Genomic DNA, 20,775 nt, shown 5'->3' with positions numbered 1-20,775 from the left:
AGAAGCAATCCAAAAGCACTTTAGAAGGGAATAGCGGAAAATATTCAAAACCTTGTCCTTATAATATAGCTTGAGGATGCAGAAAAGCAGAGGCTAAAGGATCCTTCCAGCACCCACGCAGCCTTAGATCTTGAGCAGAGGCTGCTTTAATACTTTTCTTCCTCAGTATTTGTTGCCTAAGGAAGTCTGTGGGTAGATAGGAGGTGATTATTCCTCCTACACACACCACTTTCTTATTTACGACACTAAGTCTCCATATACATACATAAAAGCACTTGAATTGCTAATCGTATTCTGTCACTTTCTCAAGTTCTTAGGAGTGTGGCTCACGAATTATCTTCTAGCACACAAAACAGTGAGTTATAGTTTATCATGAATGTTTTTCTAGTGCAAGTCAATTCAGAAGGAATGTTGATGTTGATGATTTTTCAAATATTTTTTTTGATCAGTCATAGAACTCCATAACTCCTATCTTCAAAACTAACAATGTAAAGTTATTTTTATAAGGTTTCTTGAACACCAGAAAGTAAGGACACAGACCCTGAAATGGTATACCATCCATCACTGTATGGGGTAATTATTCTTTTCTCCACGGCAAACCCATTTACAGATGAACATAAATTGAAGACCATGTTGGAGAGACACTATAAACACATTTTCAGAACAAACTGAACAATTTCAAAAGCTTGATCTGAACAGTAAAATCGTCAAAACTTTCTATAAAGTGTGTCCAAGCAAGGTTAATTTTATAAAACCTTTATATCCATTTTTACTCAGGATAAAAGTTTTTCTCAGTCATAGTAAATTTGCACAGTTATGCCCCGTGAAAATGAGTAAAGCTTAAATTATTCTTAAAATCATCAAGTCTAATTTTCTTTACTAATATGATATTCTTCCATTTAAAAACACAGGCCAATCTAAAACAGGTAGATGTGACACATTTTTTTAAAAAAATGAATTTAGCCTTGGGGGTTAACCATTTCATTGATGGCAGTTACCGCTGGCAAACGTTTGCAGGCGATCTGCTTACTTTACCAGTCATCTCAACACTTGAGAATCATATGAACTTTCTGTCAAATGAGGCGTTACAAACACAACCACCAAGCTTCCGACACCCTTGTAAAGCTGACCCAGTTCCTATATATTCACATTAGAACAGTCACAGCATGTTCAACCACTTGTAGTTCATTCAAAGGATGATCCTGGGTCCACTGAAAGCTTCTTCATAGGATCTTTACAGGACCTCTTAGTACAAAGATAGTTCATGCTAAGAATGTTAGCTCCAAACCCAGTTTTGACAACTCAAGGGCTAGGTGATCTGCACTTGAGTTTATCTTTGTCGTTGTAATTACCAAGCTATTTGACATCTTAGAACAAACAATTTAAATAAAATTCAAAACTGTTAGTGCCATAGAATACCATAACACACAAGCTAGGGAAAGCAATCCAGCCAGCATTCCAGCTTTGTCTCTAATTTAAAACTTTTATTCTTATTGCTAAATTTTCAGAACATTTATTATTTGAAAGATTGTATCTCAGAATTCAAAGATGTAGGTCTCAACCCCTACCTTTACAAAATTACAGTTATGAAGTAGCAATGAAAATAATTTTATGGTTGGGGGTCACCATAACATGAGGAACTACATTAAAGGGTTGCAGCATTAGAAAAGTTGAGAACCACTGGTTCAAAAGGTTATATGTCCCATTTCCTACGAGTAAATATATCTTACAAAGCCATTTGGTCAGTTATGGTCGCTCCTGTCTGTAGACCTAAAATTTGGGAGGCAGAAACAGGAGAAATGTTCTGAGCTTAAGACCAGCCTGGCCAGACTAACTGCTTACAAAGTGAGATTCTCTCTCAGCAACAATAATAACAGGAGTGTTTTTATAAGCTTTAAAATTTGTATTATTATTATTATTATTATTATAATTATTATTATAAGGAAGCTATAATTGAAGGGAATAGTTAAGAAGAAAAGGAGAGATGGGTTGAGAGAGGAGAGAAACAAATTGGAGAAAGAAAGGTGTTTCCCAATGGTGTATCCCTCTGCTTATGAACTATGCAACCAATGGCATACTAGTAGGAGGAAAATGATTTCCTTAAAAAGCAAACAACCTTATTCAGATGGTAGGGAGCACAAGGAACAAAATGGTTCAATCTAACGGTAACGAGGAAGGATGGGCTTGGCTTGGCTTCCATTATCTTGTGCTAAAATCACTGAATGAAAACTAGGAAGCGGTACTGGTACAGACAGCACAGGTTATTATTAAAAACAAGACAAGATGTTTGTTGGGCGGGGAAAGTATGTGGTGAAAACCGTGCAGACATTCTGTGTTCTGTGGACCATTTTTGTTTTCTTTATAAACATGGTAGCAAAGGAACGAGACTTGTTGGGTGAACAGTGGAACAGCTCAGTTTCAGCAGAGTAATGGCCAGAGCAGTCTGCAGAACTGTACAGAACTCCGAGTAGAAACAACTTCCTACCGAAGCAAGATTTTAAAACTGGACTGCCTTCGTAATAGTTAAATGGCAAAACTTCTGCTGAAGTCACCGGCCTTTCCTGTCTTTTTTTTTTTTTTTTTTTTGGTTTTTCGAGACAGGGTTTCTCTGTGTAGCTTTGCGCCTTTCCTGGAACTCACTTGGTAGCCCAGGCTGGCCTCGAACTCACAGAGATCCGCCTGGCTCTGCCTCCCGAGTGCTGGGATTAAAGGCGTGCGCCACCACCGCCCGGCTCTTTCCTGTCTTTTATATGAAGTTTTAATTTGTTTCTCAAGCTCTCCCTTTCACAGGAAGCTTTCTGGAGAGTACCATATTCATCACATAGGCAGGAGGAGCAACTGATTTCTTAGGAGTAAAGCAAGTCTATTGAAATATGAATGGCAGTCTACAGCCGTGTGACGTCACACATGCTCTGCACTTGAGTCATAACTGCTGCTTAGGTTTTAGCTTTTCTGGAATAATACTGAGCGTCAATGTGCAACTCTGTGCTCTCCAGGTGTAGCTTATTTGAATTGTTAAGATTTTATCTCTTCAAGACTCAAGTTTCACAAACTAGATCAAGTGTGCAGCATTGAATCACTTCTTTCCTGAACACAAAGCTTTCTCTTATTTGGTTTCCACCACATTCCATATTTGCTAAGAGTTATAACATTTATTTTACACAGCCTAAGAAATCATTGAGATAGCATTTCTATTTCAAATTCATTTTCATTTTATTAATCTTATAATTACATCTTGGGTTTTGTTCTTTAGTTGTTTTGTGTATGTAAAAGTGGCAGTGGGGATTTCATTTGGAAAAGCATCTAGGATATTTACAAGGTAAGTTTAATCTAAAAATAAAGTATTTCTTTGGTTGTAAGCAGATCAGGTGGGACTTGTAGAGTTTCTGTTCCTCTCTTATGTACTTTAAATAAAATTAAGTAATCAAAACGTACATCTCAGCTGGTTGAACCAAATAGGTTACACCATGTATGCCTTTAATCCCAGTGCTCAGGGTGCAGAGGCAGGTGGATCTCTGTGAGTTCAAGGCTGGACTGGTCTCCACAGAGAGTGCCAAGTTTGCCAGAGCTACTTAGTGGACTCTGTCTCAAACAAAGCAAAGCAAACAAAACTACGTCTCACTTTATTAAAATTAACTTTATATTAATTTCATCAGGAAAGAAAAGATAGAATTTTGTTGTCTTTAACTTAGCTTTTATTTTTTTATTTTTTATGAACTAAAATTTCTTCACTTTAATTTAAGTTCTGATATTGTAAGTCTTTTATGTGTTAATGATGATTGAGGGCAACATTATATATTTAAAAACCAAATATTTAAACATTTTCTCCATGAATTTTCTCTGTCTTGCTAAATATGTCTACAATCGTATTTTAAAGTTTTGGCACTGTTTGAATGCATTTTAAACTCACACACAAGCAAGTACATGAAGGAGGAGATGAAATGAGATGGGTGTGATTCATGAACAGACCAAAAATAGGCACGGAATATACAGTAACTAAACTAGGAGAACAAGTTTTCATGTGGTTTTCCCCTCTTAAAACCAAAATTTAGGTTTCTCTTAGATGTCTGCTTTGGAACTAGTATCACTAGGCATTCACAGTAATCCACTGAAACATCCAAATACAGAAAAAAAAAAAAAAAAGCTCCTACCTCCATCTCCGGATCCTGATCCTGCATCTGGGAAGAAAAAACAAAAAACACAAACAGTTCATAATCACTTGAAAAATACATTAATCAATGAGTTTTGTAGTTTTGATGTGCTTGTTTTGCATTTGAGAAAGAGTCTTTTGTAACCAAGGATGATTTACAGTTTGCTCTGTTGTGGGGAAGCCCCAAACTCCAGGCCTTCCTGCCATCAGCTCCCAAGTGTAGGGCTCACAGAACTGCATCATCAGCTTGTCTACTATCTCAAAGCTAAAATACCATTGGTGTGAAAATTAGTAGTATTTAATCTGTTAATATATAGTTTCTCAATTTAACCTAATTTCTATTGACATAATATATAAATAAGATATAGTTTTTAATTCTTAAACTTTGTGAAACCTGTATTATATAGCTTTGGGGAAAGTCCTAAACTTGACCGTGTGAAACCCCCCCTGTTTTAACTTTGATTTAAAGACTTTGACATAAAGAAAGGGAAAATGAGGTGCTTCTGTAACCTTATTTTCAAAATTAAACAGTATTTGTGGCATATTAACACATAACAAAGACTTGTATTCTTGCAAATTGTTCATAAACAAAGATAAAAAGAGTTAAAGAGAGCACTTTCTGTGATGAGGTGCTTACCAATACCACACTGGCTGAGGAGTCTGTCTGTAGCTAATTCACTGTGTTTTAAATGAGTAGACGTAAACTTCCCTTTGCCTTGGTGCTTACAACGGAACAGCCAGCCAGAGAAGTTGGCAGGGAAACAGTCCTGTGTTGAGTTTCTGACTCGGCTTCTTCCTGCCCTTCCTTCCAAGTCATTGCAAGTAGTTAAAGTTGGCTTTTTCTGAGAACACAGATTCCAAAAATACTCAATTCCCTGGTCTGGGTCAAGACTATTGAGTTTCTATCTGTTCCTAAATGTAGACATCTTCCTCTCTCTGCTTATATCTTTTCATTCTAAATAAGTTTCATTGTGGATTTCTGGTGTTAGAACTAGGTAATATGATAATATTTGTAGTCTCAGATAGGCAGTTACTACTCTACATTGGAATCTCATACAGGATTAAAGACATACATCAAGCACCTCCTCTACGAATTTGTGTTTGTTATTTAGTTTAATTAATATAAGACATTTCTTCATCTTGCTGGCCTCTGACATTTTACTGAGAAACACAATATAGAGTCACCAGGGGCATGCAAATTCAGAACTGACATTTATGGGGGAGTGGGTGCATCTATACAACATGTCTACCTTTGTGGCACTAACACTGCCATGGAGGAGCAGCAGCTGAACAGTAAGTCTTGATAATATCAATTGATTCATTAACTGTCATCATGACTAGACATATACTTAAATGCAAGCTAATTGATAGAAACAGTTAACAGTAATATATATATGTTAAAAATAATATTTTTTAATAATAAACATATATTTTAAAGAAATATATATTAAATATAAATCATATATTAAAATGTTTCTTAACATATATTTATTGTTAATATATTTATATGTTATGTTTATTTATTATATATTTATTTTGATATATGTAGGGTTTTTTTGCTTTGTTTTTTTGAGACAGGGTTTCTCTCTGCTGCCCTGGTTCTCCTGGAACTTCCCCTGTAGATTTGGATGGCCTTGAACTCACAGAGATCCTGCCTCTGCCTTCTGAGTGCTAAGATTAAAGACATGTGTCACCACTGCTTGGCTATATACATATTTCTTAACAAATATAGAACTAACTTAGAATTGTAATCCTATGATTTGGCATTTTAACGATAACATATTAAGAAAGGCTCAAGCATTTCTCTCTGTGACAGGAACATATTCTTCCAGTTAGAACAACACTCATTAGTTATAACACTATTTCCTTTGGACAGAATAGTGCTCAAATGGTCAATGTTTGCTGAGTTTCCTCTGAGCATACTTTCATAGGTAAAATTTGAATTGACTTTGTCTGAATTAATGTGAAAGCTTATTTCACTATTACTTTTATTCAAAGGGACCACATCACAGGCTGTATTGTTACATCCTGCCCATATGTTCTGTTTATGAAGTCTATTTCTTATTTACTTCTAAAGTCAGGAACTTCTGTCAGGCAGGCCAACGTATTGCTTGTTCCTCCATGCTTGAATATGACATACATAAAGAGAAAGGTAAGTTTGTTCACAGGCTGCAGGCTGTTAAAGACAAGAGGACTCTTCAGCCACCTTCTTAAGCCTATTCCTTCTGTTTAATGAGTATAGTGAACAATAGCTTACATTAAATGTATGAGTACTGTTTGGAATACGATAATTAAAATGTTGAGAAAGAACATCTTGCCTATTGATCTTTAGGCTTTTGAGTAAATACATATGGCTGGGAAAGTAGGGAAAAAATAGTAGTAGCATTTTGGATTTTATCTCCTACATATATTTCTCAAATTTCAGGGGATTTAGTCCATGTGATTAGTGTTTGATTTGACCCAAATTAAATAGCTAGGGAAGAAAAGGGGAATAGATGGGAAAATGGCCACTGTAGTCAACAGCATCATTATGAAATACTTATGGGAAGCTTTAATGTTTTCTCAATTGTAGGATGAGTCATCTTGGCAAGCCAGAAATAAGTAGCCTAAGAAAGTTGCAGGGAGGCAGAAACACCCCAGAAAGAAGGGATTCTATTGGACCGGAATCTGGGTTCTTCATCAGCTCAGTACTTGCAAGGCAAGATGTTAAGCTGGCAGTGAGACCAGCTATGGGGAAGCCACATTCTGGGTACAAAAACAGTTTTGCAACACTAATGACACAGAGCAAATATAAAATTATATGTTCTTCAGCCTTTTATTCCTAGAGAAAACGCAACTTGCCACCTCCACTCAGTGTCAAAGAGCATTAAAAATAAATGGGAAAATTATGAAGACAAGTCAAAACCCCAATTTATTTGCTGTCAGACCTGGTTTCTCCATCACTGCTCAGACCCAGACCCTTTTAGATTCACTAGTCAACAGAAGATGCATTCAGCTAAACTGGCTGACTAATTAAATCCTGCAGAAATCTAAGTATGCAAATGAGGTAAGGACAGCTTCTTCAATTGTGATTAAATTTTCTACTTGGCTAAGTATTTATTTTCATAGTAAAAGCAGCACACTGAGGACTCGGATGAATAGACCTGAATGAATCAAGGGTGTGACTGCAGACTGACAGGAACTGAGAGGTTTGGAGAAAGAATACCATTTTCAGTACCAGATGCTGTCTGCCATAGCCATGACTCTTGCTCTGTTTCGTGTGTGTGCTGCCTACCTGGCCGGCTGGTCCTCACCCGGTGGTGTGCAAATTGGTCAGGTGCCCTCCTTGATCATAAACAAAGCTTTTCCCACTCTCCCTGGCATTATCTACAACCTTCCTGAGGTCCAACGGTTCCGTTCATGTCTGTCCCATTAGTTCCGAAGTAGCTTTTCTTTATTGTTTTGTCTTTTGGTATGGCTGAGTACTTTATTTTCATAGTTTGTTTCTTAGTGGTCTTGCTATGCCCTGATTCCTACTCTGAGGTTAGCCTTTGGTCCTCTTCTGCAGGGATTCCTGCCCTCCGAATTGCACATGTGCTGTTACTTTTTGACACACTTTTCACTCCAGGAGAAGCAGCAATGACCTGCTCTGCCGCCGAGTCAGTAGTGAGCAGAGGCCAAACAGGCTTGCCATCCTGACCATCTTCCACATACAGGCCATTCACATACAGAGGCAAAGAATCATTCAGGAGAAAAGACCCCTTAACAACCAGCCCAAAATCAAAAGACTGTATCTCTGTAGCAGAGAAATGTCCCTGATTGACTGTCCTTTGTTCATTTTGGAAACCTTGGTAGTCAGCAGGACATCTCTGAATAACATCCACCCTTAACAATAAGTAGGCTGAAGACAGTCTTCTAAGGAACCCAAGACTTTTTATCCTTGTTCATTTTATACCCTGCCCCAACAAACTAACACATGCCTCTCCTGTAACACCCTAGAAATGACAAAAACCTGTTGCCCCAGAGTGACTTTTATATAAAAGACTCCCTAGTACTAGTTTTTGACAGAAGTTTTCTTATTGCATTATTATTTATCCTGAATATGCATATGTCTTTCTCAGAAACTATGACTTTCCAAAAAGTTCCTGTAATTAAGTGTAGCTATCATGATGCGCTACTGTTATTTAGGCCAGGTGCTTATGGCGCCTGGAATGTAACCCGCACTTGGCTCTTGCTTAAAGCAGCACTGCTTTCCTAAGCAAGCTCTGACTAATTGCTTTTTTTTTGTTGTTGTTGCTTTATTTCTCTACCTGTAAATCGCTGGGCTGTAACAACCACTGCACAAAACAAAACAACAAAAAGAAAAGAAAAGGTAAAAGAAAAAGAATCAGGAAAACAAAAGAAAACCAATCAAACAAACTAAAACACAGAACCGTGAAAAGCTAAGAAGCTCATTGCTTCCCTCCCTCCCTCCCTCCCTTCCTCCCTCCCTCCCTCCCTCCTTCTATCCTTCCTCCCTCCCTCCCTTCCTCCTTTCCAGCATTCTTAGAACAATATAACTAAAGAGCTGAAGAATCTGAATTGAACTGTGTCAGGAAGACAGATGTTAGTGTCAATTATTTACACCACCAGTGCATCCTTCAGTGTGATCTGCTAAATGGTAACCAGTACATTTTAAAGCTAAAATCTGACATTAGTGCCTCCACAAAAATACTTGTTGACTTCAGAACTCAAACCTGCAAAGATGCACTCTAGAGGATAACCCCATTTCTCAAAGGAGCCATCAACTGAACAAACAAAAACTTTATCTATAAACTTGATATGTGGGCACCCAATGCACATTTCTAATTATACTTTATTCAACTGTCTGTATTTCACTAAGCAACATATGTACTTAGAGGTAGCAGTTGTCATACAAGACATCTCTTCTTCTTCTTTAACCAATACTTAAGATTTTTTTTTAAAGTAAGGCTTTCTGTTTGTTTGTTTTTTTTTTTTTAACCAAAGAATTAATGGAATCCCTAGTCAATATATAGTAAGGTTGGTTTTCAGAGCTAAGAGGAAACAAGAAACCATTGGACTCACAACCCATTTGGGTTTCAGGGACACTCATGCGTACCTGTGGCACAGGATCCTTCTGAGACCACAAGGATCTCACTCTGCTGCTTGCAGGCAGCCTGCCTCAGGTAGCATTCATTCTGGTAGCTCTCTCCATTGGAGCCACACACAGGCACATAGTCATTGTTGCACTGAGAAACAAAGACAAAAAAAAAAACATGATGGTTGTTACTGGGTTCTGCATCCCCCAGACATCCTAAACACAAATAACCATTTCCAAAACAAACCGCATCTCTTGGTTTTCAGCGATCCCCCTTGCATCCTACAAGCCTTTGCTTTGTAAGTGCATCACTGAAAGATGCACAAAGGCCATGCCAAGTCAGCCAATTTGTCATTTGATTTGGACAGAGGCACCGCCACAAAGTATCCAGATTGATTAGGTGATTCTAAGAAAGTGACTGAGCCATTAGCACACAAAAGATGTAGCAATGAACAGACCTCTATTATTTAATTTTTTTCTTGATAGGTATCCTTGCTGACTTCTTAGGGTGAAAATAAACAACTTGGCCTGTCAGGCTATTAAAACCAAGGCTGACAGCTATCTGTACTGGGAGCAGAACTATTTAGCTGAAATTTCAAAACTAAAACAGCAAAAGAAAATATCCAGTTACTTTTTGGTTATTATTTTTCTATTGAATTTTAATCTTGATACTTTAAGAAATATTCAGGTAAGATATTGATTTGCTAATTACTTTTTAATCATTAAACTTTGGATATTGGTAAAGACAGAGTATAGAAGTAAGACTATGAAATACAGAGGGGAAACTTTCTCAAGTAGTGAACTGTATATCAAATTTGTTGAATATTCCAAACGATCACCATTCATATATGTTTCAGAAAGAAAAAACGTTCATTTTTAAAATAACCTCATTACCAAAAACTACATATTTCTACAATGGAAATTAGGCAACCTACTGGGTACAGCCATCATATTATAATCACACTCCAAGACATTAGAGATACTTGGCTGTGTCCTATACCTGCTAATTACACCAGGATGTGATTATCTGCTGATTACTACTACTGATGCACTTCATTGTTTAATTATAACAAATGAAATGATCAAGATGATTATTTGTCAAGGCTTGCCTATGCCAGAAACACAGTAAGGAAAACCATGCATGCAGATACATGTGAAAATGCTTTTATGTTTTCTGCTTTTAATTAAAATGTTTGAACTTTTGATGTGCTATAAATTTACAGTACCCACAAAATAAATCAACAACCTATCCAGGGATCAAGGAAATTTTAATATGTATATTTATATGTTTAAAAGTCTACCACATGTAAATTTTAACTCAAGGATTTATGCCAAAGAAAATGAATAAAACAGGTATAAGGTAAGAATTAAATTGACAAAAACTTGAGGCACATTTTATTCCATAATTTCTGACAACATCTGTACCCTCTTATTTGCAACAATCTATTTAATCTTTTCTCACCTTTACATAATAAAAGCATAGTCATCCTGATGAATTTATTTATTTATGCTCTTATTTTGTGTATGTGTGCACTTGTGTATGTGCCTCTGGATTCATGTATACATGTGTGCCTGTGTGTGGAGGCAAGAGATTTAACATCAAATATCTTCCTCAATCACTTCTTCACCTTGGTTTCTGAGTCGTGGTCTCCCACTGAATTTGAACCTTGCAGATTTAACTAAGCCGACTGTCTAGAAAGCTCCAGGGATTGTCCTGTGTCTGCTTACCCAGGCTGCGACCATTGATGTGCACGGTCACACCCAGGTTTTCATGTAGGAAATGTGGATGAAAATTAGGCCCCCCCATGCCTGCACAGTAAGCACTTTATTTTCTGAGCACTTCACAGTCCTCCACCCAGACAATTTACCTGTGATATAAACCAGTGCTTTCTGAATGAAAGGCACATGTCATGCCTTTTATATATCACTGAATAACTTAAATATTACATTTTGCTAATTGACATTTTTTTCCAAAGAGCAAATCCAAATTTTGTGGCATTCATATTGTGATGGTCACAGTTGCTGACAGCATGATTTACTATATATTTTAGAAATATTCTTTATCTTTACTTTTACAATTAATAATTAGGTATTCTGGATACCTTATATTCATTGAACAATTCCATTCCACAGTCATACTGTTGGTTCATAGGTTGAGTATGTACATATAGCTATACGGGAAATTGATTTGATTTTGATATTTGATAACCTATCACTACTAATTAACTCAATATGCAGTTTTTTCCTGACAGGTGGAACCTGTGGATTGGACATCTTCATAAACTTTCTGTACATATAGAATTACATTTGGTTTCTGACTACTTAAGAATACCTTCAATGCTACTCATGGCAAATGATGGTGAGACTTGAATTTTCCAATGAGAAGGATGAAAGAGCCAAAGAAAAGATAAGGCTGGTGCGAATGTCATATTCATGGCCAGAAGACAAATGGATGGCCAAGTACTGGGTAAATGTGCAGTGTTCAGGACCTGGGACAGCAGAATGAATGTAGGGGGACTTTGGAGTTCCCTGAAGCTCCAGTGCTATCTGAGGGCTTGGAGGAGAGAAGAAGGAGAGAGATGGTAACACCATGGAAAATAGACTGGCTTACCTTTTCCTTAAAGACATGAGAGTTAAAATGGATGTGGATGGCTGGTTTATTAACATCTTATGCTTGGGTCTGGCATTCTTGCCCCTGGTCATCTAAGTTTAGCAATATTCTATGTGCAGATTATTTGGGTTCACATTTTCTTCTATCTAACTCTGACTTTTTCCCTCCTCTATCTTCTCATGTACTTCAGAAGGTCAGTCAAATAGTGGGCCACTGGACTGAGTGGGGGGCGGGAAGAGTTTATTATCTTCGTCAAGTGCTATGACACGATGCTGATGTGCATCCTAAAATAGAGAATAAACTGATAAAGTGCTCATATGTCGCTTCTGTGGGATGCAGTAAGCCAAATGTGAACAGTGCTTAAAACAGAGCTGCCAAGTTCCATGCAGAAGCCAAAAGGGGGATTTGTATAGAGCTGAGAAGAGCTTAACTGTAGATTATCACCACGACGCTTTTGGCCCTTGGTACCATGACTTGCACTCATTAAAATGAAAAACACAAAAGGAAACATATTCTCGGTCACCAAAGCTCAAGGGTGGATGTCTAGTCCTGGGTTTTCTTCTCTTTCTCACCATCTTTACGTAGGTATCGGTTATGTTACTCCGTGGTTAAGCATTTGCACATCCGTAGCTTAGTTTCTTCATCTGAAGTGGTGAGAAGGGACATGTGGAGAACTAACAAATTCATGCTTTAAGACCATAGGCTTCCTTGTAAATATCACCTATGAAATGGAAGTTATTTGGCATTCGTGACACATATTTTTCCTAGCAGAGTCATGAACTACCACTCACTGTGGAGTTCTGTTTTTAGAATTAGAAAACAAAGGAATACATTCCAACCCCCTATATGGGAACAGCTGCACCAAAATATGCCAAATTCTTGAAAATGGTTGTTGGGGGGTAGTCATGGCATTGTTTAAGGTCTGAAAATAGGGGAAAATTAGATGTTTAGTAGCTTACTAAAGACTACATGGTTGCTTGGTTAAGAAAAAAGAAAAGTCAAACCCAGATTATGGTTAAGTCTATAAATGTTAAGTGTTACATAAAATTCTATGAGGAATAAGTGATTCTATTTTTCCTCATGTCTTTAAAATCTTAGTTTACTTTCCAAATATTTGTTTTCAATAAAATGACTTTGTCCCCAAGTTTTCACATTGCTTAAGATAGCCGTACACTACATTAATGGATTCAATAACTTGACTCTCCAAGATATATGGAATTCATCTCTGCTACCAGGGAATAAAAAGATGATAAAAATTTTCATGTGATTTAATGCTTGTTTGGTTAATACATATTTTAGAGCTGAGATTTCAGCATCTAGAAGCTATATGTGACTTAAGTTTTATCTATCGCCGGCACCTTCCACGGAGTCTGGCATGGAGAAGGTTCTCAACAGATGTTAAGTGAATTCTGTTATATTCCCAGTTGTCAAAGGCTGAGGAAGAATAGCTTAAGATAATGTAGTACTCTTCTGGAGGAGAAAATGTTTAAAAATCTGTATGTGTTGTCATCTGACTCCTCCACAAGTAACTTTGATTTCTCTAGGACTACATCTGCCTGAATGTATAATGTTTGTGGTTTTTAAAATGGCAGTCCTTGACTGTGGTGAATGTGTCTGTCACTCTCCATGCCAGGTCATTGAAGAACATGAGTTTTCATAGGCTCCTCCCCGTCTCTGGATGCTTGCCCTTGAAACCCAGCCACCATGCTATATCAAAGCCCAAAGTAGCCCATGCCAAGAGCCAGAGGTGGAGAAGAGCCAAGCTCTGCAGGTGGTGGTCAGGGGTGAATTAGAGCCCTGAACTGAGCATGCTTTGAGTTACTGTCCCTTAGCCAATGACAGTAGAGAGTGGAGATAAGCTGGTTCTAATAGCCTCATCAAAACCTCAGATCTATGAATAAGATAAAGACTCATAGTCAGCCTTAAGTTCTGGGTAAAAATTTAAGCAGCCCCAGTAATTGGACATTTTAGATATAAAGCATGGTTTATTAAGTGCAAATATTTAATACCCAAGTTAGAAAATTATTGTGAAAGCATAAAGCTACCTCATAATTTAAACATAAAATTAACATTGATCACTCTGTGACCAGAACTGAGAACAATTGTGTCTTCCTCTCTGCCTCCCCTCCTAACGTTCATCTTTCTTTGGACCTTACTTTCCTTCTTCCATCCACTCATCTATTCATTGCCTCTCAGCCTTTTCTCCACAGCTGATTTACCAGACTGACTAGCGTATCTTTTGGTATTATGGTAGGAAGGTAAGAGGTATGAAATTGCACGACATTTTAAAATTCCATTTCATTGTCTAATAATTAGTTAAGGAGGTTTAATACCGCTTATCCAAAATGTTTAGGAGGATAGCATTTAAGATCTTGGCATTTGTAGGATGTTAGAGCAGGCTCTGCCCTTTGAGCATCCATATAAAATACTCCAAATCTAAAATGCTTTAAAAAAAATCAAAACATTTTAAATATCATGATGGATTTCAGAGTATTTTAGAATTTGGATTTCTGGGTTATGGATGTTCAATTTATATTGCTTTGGTTCTTAATTATCATCTGTAACAAACTGGCACTGCTGTTGTGTTACTGGAATTTTCATTTGCATGCATAATAATATTGAAAAGCTAGGTTTGGGGTACTTTATAAATATATCAGTTGGTTTGTGGTGTTTCATATACTCTAGGATAATGACTTAGTGGTAAATTATTTATATTAATGGAAATAAATTTTCTCATCTTAAAAACAATGTAAAGGATCTGTGAATGTACGTCAGTTGTAGCACACTTGCCTAAGGTCCTGGTTTAACACCAGCACTGTAGAAGGAAGAAGGAAGAAAGGAAAAAAGGAATGATGGAGGGAAAAAGATAAAGAGTGAGCCAGCTAACCAAAATTACCTAATTGAGTTGCAAGAACTGAGTGAGTTTTGAAGGGTAGAAATGAATGTATCCTAAAGTATCTGAGGGAAATCAGAATCATACATGTTCATTTTAGTGCGTGAGTAATAATAAATACTGGGAGACATTACAAGTTATGCACAATGTGCACATTTCTGTTTGAAATTTATCTCACATCCGGAAAGACTAATGGCACATCACATTTTAAATAGAATAATTCATGCTTATATCTGAAAATGTGCGAGAAACAGAAGTTTAGGATACTATATAGAAGAGATTTTCAGATCTCTTCCTTTTCCAGATAAAAGTGGGAAGACAAAAGGAAAACAAACAAACCCTCAAAAGAATAACAACAAAGCCCTAAAGACTGGGAGGGAACCAAGGAACTCCCTCCTTAGCACAGTTCATCATTTTAATGTAATTTGTACAATTTTATTTGACCATCACTGCAATTTAGACATTCAATATTTCTGATACATATATAAAGTAAAAATTTACTACTAGATAGATGTTTTTTTTCTCTTCAAAGACTGACTATTATAAAACACACATTAATATCAATATAATCCAGTAGGAAATTAGGAAATATAAACTTATAGTATATATTTTCATTTATTATTCTCAACCTACTCCACAATTACTTAAGTTAATACATATTGGCTGACCAATGCATAAAAAGCACAAATATCTTGGCTGACAAAAATTCCCTGTGACAGCTAAAAATCAAACAGTTCCTTCAATAAGAAAATGATACATTTCCATTTCCTGCATTCACCCAGTTAGAATTCTACCAATTCCTTTGATTCCTTCCAGGTAAAGTATCATAAACACAAGCTCCCAATTGAGGAATGTTCTTCCTAGACCACTGTATGCTATTTAAAAACTTACTTGCTATATCCATCCTAGGTTACAAAAGTAAGAGAAATTCATGGGAATCACACAATTCTTAAAAATCTGTAAAATTCCACAGGCCTTCAGTGATTTCTCCAACTTGATTTCCCCACCTGTTAATCTCTAAAAATTACAAGTTGGGAGCGCTCATGCTCCATCGCCCTCATGTAGTTCATCGGAGGAATGTGGTTCATCACTCACTGTGGTAGAGACTTTGAAAGTTGATGCCACACGCATGTGATCTGCACAGACACATTTCTGATCGCAGTATCTTCCGACGCGTTAACCTACCAGTTGGCTCACTTTACTTCTCAAAAATGTGAAAATAATGCCTAAGGAGACTTTTATCTTGCCTAAAAGTAATTCAAGTTGTATTTAAATGTGAATTCCCTTATCTGCCTCACCAATATGTTGAATTAAATCCCCAATATTTAATATTAAATCAATTCTCAATATTGTATATTAAGTCAGATATTTAAATATGACTTTTGAGTTTTTTATTTTCTCTGTAACTTTCATCTTTTTCTTATAATTTTGAAGCATTGCTGATCTTGTGTGTAGTTTTATTTATATGCATAATCCTGGGCTCAGTATATATTAGATGTCAGTGTATGCTTTTAATGTAATTCAATAACAATCAAGTGCAATACACAAGTCATTTGAGGCAATATATGATTACATGAATATTTGGAGAAGAAATAAAGTCCAATAATTTACACGATGGGATAATATGATAAATAATTATTGTAATAACAACAATGGTAGCATCGTTTTAAATAATTTAAAAACTAGTTTTGATGATACCTCCTTTGTAAAAATATTATCTCTACAACTGTTGACTTCCATGACACATGACAACGTGCATCTTCCTTCTGTGTAGGATCAACTTGAGGCTCTAGGTGCCTCTTAGGATTCCTAGGAGACTGTAGTCATTTAATGTGCTATTGTGAAAAACTTTGACTTCTATTAACAAGGTTCACGATTTCCAAGTTGGCACAGCAGTTTTGGAGTGACCTTAATAGAAGTTAAGTTAAAATTGTGTCATATTGACAGGATAAAGAAACCAAAGCCCACCAAAACAAAGAAAATAGAATTTTTTTTTTTAAATGACAATTCTGGTGAAGAACAGAAGTACAAAGCCACACCTTCTATCCACTGACCACTTTGAAAATTATCCATGGTCAACTGACCTATAAAATGCATGCATTCCACATCTGGAAATTGGAACCTGGAGCTCCTGGCGTCAGTGGCATTTTTAACTGTGGCATACACCAGTCTCTAAAAGGTATGTCTTCTTGACACCAGCTTGCTCTCTTGGCAGTGCTTCTATTTGATGCCAGCCTCCCTTTGAGTCTGTATAGTTATACATTGCCAAGTGATGGGTTGTGAAAGGAACTCTCTACCTTTCAGTCTCTGTAATGAATTGAGGTTGCAAATATCAGATATCTTACCTTGAACTGACAGACGCAAGTCACCGTGTCTCCAATCCTTAAACATTCCCCGTCAAATTTACACGTGTTGGTGTCACACAGGAAGAGATCATTTTCTCTGTCATCATAACCTCGAGTTTAAAGAGAATGCTCCAGTCATTTTAAAGGTTATGGATTTTTTAAAGCGAAATCTATTTTGTGGCATTCACAGAATTTTCCTAAAATTTAATTTCAACAGCCACAGATGTTCCATAAGCCTGCTTTCTACTAATAATCTCAAAATCTAGCGAAGTGATCAATAATATTTTATACTTCTACAGTAGTTTCCTCTTAACTTCTCTTTCAATATCATCTTTTGAGTATGCTTTCCTAATTTTAGCTTAGATTAATACTGACTGAATGGAAGTTTGATACTGCTTCTCAGCTTTCTTATCCCCCCCCCCCACGAAACAGACTATACCAGTGACCCAAACTCAACATTTTTGGAAAAGATCTAGTGATGGTGTGTGGATGCTATGTTAGTATTTCTTTATCTTTAATTGTTCTTTGCTGTAAGCTCTAAAATGACTCTTATTTGCAAATTTTTTTTCCAGACAAAGAGGAAGCAAAACCTCAATAATAAAGATAAACAGGCTTGGCGTTTTCTATGAAGGTCTCTCTGGCTCAAAGGAAGATTGATCACCTCCAAGTTAACAGAGGTAAGGAAGGGGCTGCCAAGTTCATTCTTTTTAGTTAGTGCACATACCTTTGAGATACATGGCTCAGAGTGCATTTCTTCTTTGCCAATGTCACATTTAAGTTAGCTATTTCCTATACTAATATCAGTGAAGGATGCAGCAAACTAGCCATGTTGAACATGAGCTACAATCAAATGTAAGGGTGTTTTGTTCCCAAGTGGAACTTATTCTTTAAAAAAAAAAAATAGCACACAGGAATGCAGAAACCAAGAATAAGTTAGAGACATGTTGAGTTTTATAAAATGCCAAATTTAGAAATTACTCAAAGCAGAATAAAGTCAGTCTACTGACCCAAATATAACAGGACTGCACATTTCAACTTGTCTTAACAAATGTTAAACTGGAGTGGCGCATATTAACTGCCTTTTGGGGTTTATATTAGTCATTCCATAGAACTGTACATGTCTCCACCTATAAGTTACAGATAATAATCACACCCTCTCAACAGTTACAGACACTTCCTTTCACTTACACTTCTACACACAAAAGCCACCTCACTCAAAGACAGATTTCATTGCACCAGGATTTTATTTACAGAAAAAATGAAACGCTATAAACACACTTGCTAAACTGAGACCAGACCAGACCATGAGGACAATGCCCAGTCATGTTTATAAAGTTTAAAATGCCAAAGCAATCACACCACAATTCTTCAGGTGTACAAGAGGCTCTCATACTGAAATTTAAAACCAGCCAGGAAGAGTGCAATAACTTCAATTTTTGGGCCCTTTTCAATTAGTGGCTTCAGTAGTACAGCCTGTCAGGTGTTAGCATTTTGACAGGGACTGAATGAGCAAGAGGACTGACTGCCTGTCACTCCAGAAAACCCAGTGAAGGGGTTTAGAACCCACTATGGTAGGGTCACTGTGTTTTCAGAAGTGAGTCTCCCAGACTTGGGGCATGCCCATTCTGGCTCTGGGGAAATCTGTGATCACTTCTTTCTCAACTTCTGTGCTCCTCATAGGAGCTGAGGAAGCCTGGATGGGCATCCTTTGGCTACAAAATCAACCTCTTTCACAATCAATGGCGTTTGCAGCCAAAGAAAGAGAGAAAGGAGGGAGGGTGAGAGGAGAGAGAGAGGGAGAGAGAGCGAGAGGGCGCGCAAGAGAGAGCTAGAGAGCTAGAGACAGAGAGGGAGCAAGCTAGAGGAGGAAAGAGAAAGAGGGGGAGAGGGGGAGGGAGAGAGCAGAGAGAGAAATGAGAGGGGGAGGGAGGAAGGAGTGTCAGTCAGTCCCTGGAAACTTGCCTCCTTTAGAAATATCTGTGACCCAGTGCTGGGTAGGAAACCCCTGGATTCAGAAGCATTTTCGGCAGGAATGAACGGTTCCCCCTGCAGTCATCATTTGATTTATTGCTTTCTCGATTGTTCTTTCTCATAAAGTTATTTCCTCGCACAGCCAGGCTAGACTTTTTTTTTTTTTTTTTTTTTTTTTTTTTTTTTTTTTTTTTTTAATGACGGGGAATAGTCTGTGTTAGGTGTTCCCTTAGATTCAAGAACCCAGAAAACTACCCCCTAGCATTTCTCTAAATCCTCTCAGCTCCAGTTTGAGGGCAGACATCCACGGTTCCCCGACACCTGCACTTTGTTCCTGTCCCAGCAGGGTCCAACCCTCTCTGGCTGAAGCTTTTCCCAGTGTTTCTCAGGATGGATGGAGGTGGGAAGTCCTGGGTTCCAGGCAGTGGAAGTCGTGGGGCTAGGCAGCCGCACGCGGGTGGCCAGGCAGGTCTGTCTGTACAGGTTCCGCGCTTCTGAGGGGCGAAGGGGTGGAGAGCTGAGGGAGGGTCGGGACTTACCGGAGCAGTTCCAGCCGGTGGGCGTTTGGCAGTCACTTAAGGAGGTAGGGAAAGCAGCGAGTTTCACCGGGCGGGCTATGATAAGCAGCGTCACGGGCAGCAGCAGCAGCCAGCAGAAGCCCTCGCAAAGTGTCCAGCTGCCGCACTGCCGCGGGGACTCCCACAGCACCATGACTACTTCGCGCAACTCTGCAGCAACCAGCGGCTTCCGAAGAACACGGGATCGCGGGGGCCACGCAGCGGGCTACTGAGCATCCCGGGGACCACGGCAGCAGAGGAGGCGGCGGGGGCAGCGGCGGCAGGGACAGCCGGCGGGGAGGCTGCGGCCAAAGCAGCGCATGATCTCGGGAGTTTTCAGCAACATCCAGTGACCCGGCTCAGCCCCGGGAGCGAAAGGATAGTCCGCTGAGAAGCTGCGCCCCGGATGCGGGGAGCTGCTGCCATAAGGAACGGGGCTGGGGCAAAGGAGGAGCAGGAGACGGGAACCAAGGGGGCAGAGAGGAGGCGGCCAGCGGGCAGAGGAGAGGCGCGCGACTAGGCTGGGTGGAGGGACCGTCACAGCGCCCCGCAGCCCGGCCGCCGCCTCTCGCGCTCTGCCGCCCGCATCCCTCTGGCGTTTGGGAAGCAGCAGGTCCTTAGCCCGCCCGGGGTCACGTGGGAAGCGGCAGTCGGGCTCTGATTGGCGGAGCGGGATGCAGGTCCCGGGAGGGAGGGGTCGGCGAGGAGGTGCAAGGAGGAGGCGGCCACCGATGCCACAGATGGGCTAGCTCTCTAGGCTCTTGCCCTAGTCGGGCTAGGCAGGGGATGGCTCCTGGGAGAAGCTCAGGCTTCAGGGGCGGCGGCTACTCCCACACTCTTCCGTCCCACTTGCCTCGCTGCTCTGCGCCAGGACGCCCCCTACCGTGCGCGGGGTCCGGGCTTGCACACCTCTCTTCCGTGCGTGACCCGGGGCTGCCAGCACCCGCCGCGGCTGGGTGGCCTTGTCTTCCAGCTGGAGATGGTGGGGGCGGAGGAGGTGGAGAATCCGCAGCCACAGGGCAGGCGAGGGGGAAGCGGGCGGGGAGCAGAGGGCACCCCGCTGGCTGGCGCCGCTGGGCCGGGGAAAGGGGTCCAGGCTGGGCATGTCGTGGTAGCGTGGTAAGAAGCATAAGGATGCTTCCCTAGGCGGTGGCCGCCGAGAAAAGCGAGT

General features: G+C 39.2%; 1 protein-coding gene across 1 annotated transcript in view; it reads right to left on the bottom strand.

Annotated features, from left to right (window-relative positions):
- Tmeff2 (transmembrane protein with EGF like and two follistatin like domains 2) overlaps positions 1-20,240 on the bottom strand; it is a 262,558-nt gene extending 242,318 nt beyond the window's left edge. Inside the window, exons 1-4 of the mRNA XM_028886531.2 lie at positions 19,587-20,240; positions 17,077-17,186; positions 9,249-9,378; positions 4,152-4,178 (exon numbers count right to left, since the gene is read on the bottom strand). Of these exons, the coding sequence (XP_028742364.1) occupies positions 4,152-4,178; positions 9,249-9,378; positions 17,077-17,186; positions 19,587-19,758 (439 nt within the window). The 5' untranslated portion in view covers positions 19,759-20,240. The remainder of the gene's footprint in view (positions 1-4,151; positions 4,179-9,248; positions 9,379-17,076; positions 17,187-19,586) is intronic.
- Positions 20,241-20,775: the final 535 nt, after the last annotated feature.

The sequence above is a fragment of the Peromyscus leucopus genome, chromosome 13, assembly GCF_004664715.2.
Source record: "Peromyscus leucopus breed LL Stock chromosome 13, UCI_PerLeu_2.1, whole genome shotgun sequence".
Classification (NCBI taxonomy): Eukaryota; Metazoa; Chordata; class Mammalia; order Rodentia; family Cricetidae; genus Peromyscus; species Peromyscus leucopus.
This window is presented reverse-complemented; position numbering and strand designations above follow the sequence as displayed.